The 5191-nt window shown below is 49.1% G+C and overlaps 1 protein-coding gene across 1 annotated transcript; it reads right to left on the reverse strand.

Annotated features, from left to right (window-relative positions):
• Positions 1-1196: 1196 nt before the first annotated feature.
• GCK72_012580 (uncharacterized protein) lies at positions 1197-4492 on the reverse strand (the record flags this gene model as incomplete). Its single annotated transcript, XM_053729223.1, has 3 exons — positions 1197-1589; positions 3555-4228; positions 4411-4492. 3 exons carry the CDS (start codon positions 4490-4492, stop codon positions 1197-1199), a joined length of 1149 nt encoding a protein of 382 aa, XP_053583995.1.
• Between the last annotated feature and the right edge of the window lie 699 nt (positions 4493-5191).

Below are 5191 nucleotides of genomic sequence, written 5' to 3' on the forward strand. Positions count from 1 at the left end.
TGCATTTGGCCCTCGATTGTGCACAAATCGTGGAATGGATTCAAGACAAAACTCGTTCCGGGAGAAGTTTTCAGTTTCAAAGAGCTTCGGCTTAAACCTCATAGCTTCGCTTAAATTTCCCCGGGTCACCAGGCTAAGTTCGCCATAAAAAAGACATTTTTTCAGATCTCGATCTTGCGCTCATGTCTACCGGTATCAATCGATCCCGGAACTCGTCGGTTTCCACGGAGTTGAGCTTCCGTGGGAATAAGAAGTCATCACCTCGCCTCCCGTCGATCAATTTTAAGTCGACTAAGGATGCTCTTCGTGGTGCAATTGCTCAATCCCTCGATGCTGCCTCGAAGGCTCTGGTGGAGTTGCGGAATCTTCGTGACGATCATCAAGCTGGTGAAGTGGATTGCTCCCTCGTTGATTATCTTCGAAAGAAGATGTTAGCCCTTCTGATGATGTTGGACGGCGATGAATATTTCCTCGGTCTCTTGGATAATGTTCAGCTGCTGCTATCCGAGAAGGAACGGTCTGCTCTTCGCAAAGGAGTGCTTGATTTATCATCTCGCTGTCCTCGTGAAGATATGGTGTCCGGTCTGAGACTCGGCGTCACGGAATTGGAGACTATGTTGACTACTCGTAGCTTTCCGTATTTGGCTGAGGTTCCAGTCATTCATTTGGCTGATATATGCAAGAATATATCTACGTCACCTCGTGAAAATGGCGAGCATGCAGACGACTATAAGTCCGAGCACCTCCCCATTCTCTTGTCAAGCTCTGAGTCTTCGGATTCAGATCATGATATAGCCGATGCGTCGAAAGAAACGGTGGAAGACACTGTCACTAAACAGGTTGGCATCAAAGCGGTTCCGTCCGCTTTAGGTGAAGAGAGTCGTTCGGCCCTTGGTCCGATTCAACCCTCGATCCCTCAAACAAACGGAAACAAACGTGGATGTGCCTTGTCTTTCCCACAAGAATTCGATTCTACTGGATTCAGCAGATCGGTCGTTCCCCGCGGAGCACGCCCCGGCCTCAGTTCATTTCTGAAACCGGAGATTACGGTTTGCCCGGTATGCTCCAACGGGCATGACATCCTCGACTGCAACAGTCCAAAACGTTCGTTGTATTGTGCGAAGTACGACCTGTGCATTATTTGCACGTCTGATTCCCATAATACATTCGGATGTCCATTGCGAATTCCGGAGATATCAGAGATTGCAGCGAATGTCTCTCAGCAGGCAGGAGCTGACGTCAACGACCGTTTTGAATCTCCAAAAACTCGAATTAGTGGTATCACTCATAATCATCATGATCCTCCTCGGAAAGAAAGCATACACTCCGTATTTGAGAATCGTGTAGAAGTCCCTCGCTTTCATCATAGTAATCTCAATGGTTACGACGACGAAGGCGGGCGACCCTACGATCCTCGTGACGACCGCATTGGAAAGGGCGATCATCGCCGTCACCTGTCGTTTTACGATTTGGAGACCGTGCTCCCCCAATTCAACGCAGATCCGATCAAGTACAGCAGGTTTGCGTATTCTTTCCACAAGATGGTCTTGATGAATCCCTCGCTTGACGACACTTTGAAGTTTACACTCCTGGAGAAAAAGCTCGTAGGAAAAGCACAGCGCTTTCTGATCGATCTGAATGACCCTCGTGCCGCCTTAGAAGCTACCTTGGTAGCTCTCTCAGCCGAGTTCGAGAATAATTATTCAGCGATTAACGCAGCCCTTTCGCAGTTCCGCCAGCTAACTTTCCACGAGTCGGACTTCCAACGCGCCTCTCTTGAGCTTCATGATTGCAAAGCGCTAATTATGAAGCTTCGAGAACAAGGCGAAGATGTTTCTTCACAAGCGTTCGTCCGACAACTTGTCGAAAAGCTACCGGGAAAAGTGATTAGACGTTTGAAACCGCTATATTCAAACAATCATACATTGACGGTCGAACAGGTCTTCGAGACTTACTCTGAATATCTCAGAGTCAAGAGTTTCGCGGATCGCTTCCGCCCGTCAGTGAGTAGGAATAGCTCGGAGTACCCTGACGAATCAGTAATGATTATGATGGAAGTTCCGCCTAATCCTCCACCTCGTAAGTCTGGTAAAAAGAACCAGAAGCCTCTAGTTTCTTCGGTTGTTGGACCGGCATCAGCTCGCCCGGAAATTTCAAATGATGGCCGAGCTATCGCCGCACCGACTATTCCGTCGAAAGGATTGGGTCGTCGACCAGCTCATCATCGCTCGAAGGCATCGATGAAAAAGTCTGGCGTAAATCCTAATCCAGCCACGTTTTTTCGTGGCCCCCTCGGGGGCTCGCAATAAACTTGGAAACATTGGTCCCTCGGGACCGCACAAGGTGTTGGATAGCCTCCCGTCGCTCGGTATATCGTTGTACCCTGTCCCCCACACTCTTGTCGATAAGAGCTCGGGCGATATCTCTTCCTTGCCGTTTTTTGTCCTTCGTACTTCGGAGGGGAAATTCGTTCTTGCCCTAGCGGACACCGGCGCTTCAATCTCAGTTTTATCTCAAAATTGTGCGAAACGTCTAGGTCTCTCCTCTACGGCATACAGAACAACGGCAATCAAGGGTGTAGGGAAGACGATCACCGAAAGACTGAGCATCTATCAAATATCTTTTGCAACAACTGGTATACCTGTTGAAGTTTCCGTGTCTGGAATCTCTCGTTTTCCCGAGTTTAAGTTCTTCTGTCCTCGACTTGGAGCGATAGATAATAACTTTCTTCGTGATCTGCAAATCGACCCCCGAACCATGTCGAGAGACCGGTCCTTCAATGGCCGTCCCCTCGATATGATCATCGGGAACGATATGCTAGCCCACGTTTTGGGAAATTCGAATAGAGTCCTCCTTCCTTCGGGAAGGTACGTGGAAATTTCTCCATTTGGTCCGATTAATTTTCCAGCTCCTCGAGTGCTCCAGTTCCCGTCTCGGATTGTTACCCAAGCAAGCTCTCCCCATCTCACCGCGGACAATCTTTCTCGTATTGCCCCCTCGAAAGTTCCAACCGATATCATCACCACCGACCTCGCACAATCTCGTCTCAATGTGAAATCCGGCCCCCTTCATGTCGTCTCAAGTAATCTCAATGATGTCCGAAGCTCACTTCAAGTCGCCTTCAACTCATGGATTCACCCTCATCTTGGCCCGGATATGAATCTTCAACTCGGAAGTAGTGGCAGCACTTCCGCTCATGTCGTCAATCCACAAGGAACGTGCAACCTCGTGCAAAATGGTCTAGGAATCTTTCATCGCGGAACATCGAGTGGACAGTATGGAAGAGAAACTCCCCGGTTTCTGACGGAGGCTTGCGAAGGTACCTCAATCCCCCGACTGGAACCTCGGAAAACTCAGGATAATGGTAAGCTGATGGTCCCTCGATGCCTCGGAATTCATTGTTTCAATGATACCGAGCTCATCCCGGAGCCAAAAGGACGGATGGTGAAATTTTCTCACGTCTCGACGGCACTTCAATGGGTTAACCATTCGTTGAAGAACAGCGACGAAGGAAAGAGATTATCGAAAGTCAAAGTACAGGGTCTTAGCGAAACGTTGGTTAAAGCAGATTCGATCTGTCCGGACTTGGATGTTGGTCGTTCTGGCACATCCAAAGGAGGGATGAAGATTCCGTTCGCCCCGGATTCAGATGCTTGTCGTTCAGACGCATCTGGAGATGGCGCTAAGCGGGAAGTCCCAACTTTGGACGCTAGTCGATCAGGCGCATCCAATATAAGGATAGGACTAAAGTCATCTGGTCCCGGGATAATCTCCGATAGTGGTTCCCCTCGAAATGCTAATTCTTTGGCCTTCGACGGTACACCTCGCCCGGATACCCCTCGGCCACTCGAATCAGATACGGACTTGGATGTTGGTCGTTCTGGCACATCCAAAGGAGGGATGAAGATTCCGTTCGCCCCGGATTCAGATGCTTGTCGTTCAGACGCATCTGGAGATGGCGCTAAGCGGGAAGTCCCAACTTTGGACGCTAGTCGATCAGGCGCATCCAATATAAGGATAGGACTAAAGTCATCTGGTCCCGGGATAATCTCCGATAGTGGTTCCCCTCGAAATGCTAATTCTTTGGCCTTCGACGGTACACCTCGCCCGGATACCCCTCGGCCACTCGAATCAGATACGGACTTGGATGTTGGTCGTTCTGGCACACCCAAAGAAGGGATGAAAATTCCGTCCGCCCCGGATTCAGATGCTGGTCGTTCAGGCACATCTGGAGATGGCGCAGATCGGAAAGTCCCGACTTTGGACGCTGGTCGATCAGGTGCATCCAATATAATGGATGACTTAACGAAGCCATCAGGTCCCGCGATCTCTCATGGTGATGATGGACCCCCAGACACTGTTAATCAGAGTCCAGGTGTCAGTTATCCAATGGTGTCTGCTCGTCCTGACGGCGTTGATCTTGCGAAAGCTCGATTATCCAGTCACCGTGTCCGGCCTTCCAACCCTCGCATACCGAAAGCCAAGCTTGCATGTTATGCCTGCATAACGCAAACAGCCGGGCCTCAGACCCCCCGGAGTGTTGACAGTCTCCTGGTCCCCGAATCAGGTTCCTGTCCCACTCCAAACTAAAAAGTAATTTGTATTACTAAATTATTCTAATTTAGTTTATACTTATTACGTATTTTACTTTCTGTTAATTAACTCCCTTCTTCCCTGTCCCTTTAACCCCATTTCAGGCGGAAGTAATATTCCACAATTCAAGTTGCCGCCATTTAGTCGTGTCTGCGTCTCTCCAGTCAAAGGCGCACGCTGTTTCCGACGTCCGCTGGTCTCGCCACGCGCACACCTGCTAAACGACTGTGACCGTACTCGACCGACTCCCCTCGCTTGGCCTAAAGCCATTAATAATTCAGTGTTGTTTCTTCTCTCTTTAAGAGTTGTTGTTATTGTGTTTTGTAAGAGAAGTTGTTAGAGAGCGTCTTGTAGCCCCTCGAGAGCCCCCGTGTATCGGGCGCTTGCAGAGTCGCTACTATGTTCCCTCGATAACCCTTTTCCCCTTTATTCTTATTGTATTGTAAAAGGCAGAACCGAATAGGTTTTTAATGCAGTTCCTCGCGGGACATGCTTTTTCCCTATAATAAATGGTTCTTGTAAATACTTGAGTTGTCAGCACATCGGGCACTTCCATAAATCCACTGAACCACCCTATCGGAAGTATAAATTGGGCTCA

Source organism: Caenorhabditis remanei, chromosome IV (assembly GCF_010183535.1).
Source record: "Caenorhabditis remanei strain PX506 chromosome IV, whole genome shotgun sequence".
Classification (NCBI taxonomy): domain Eukaryota; kingdom Metazoa; phylum Nematoda; class Chromadorea; order Rhabditida; family Rhabditidae; genus Caenorhabditis; species Caenorhabditis remanei.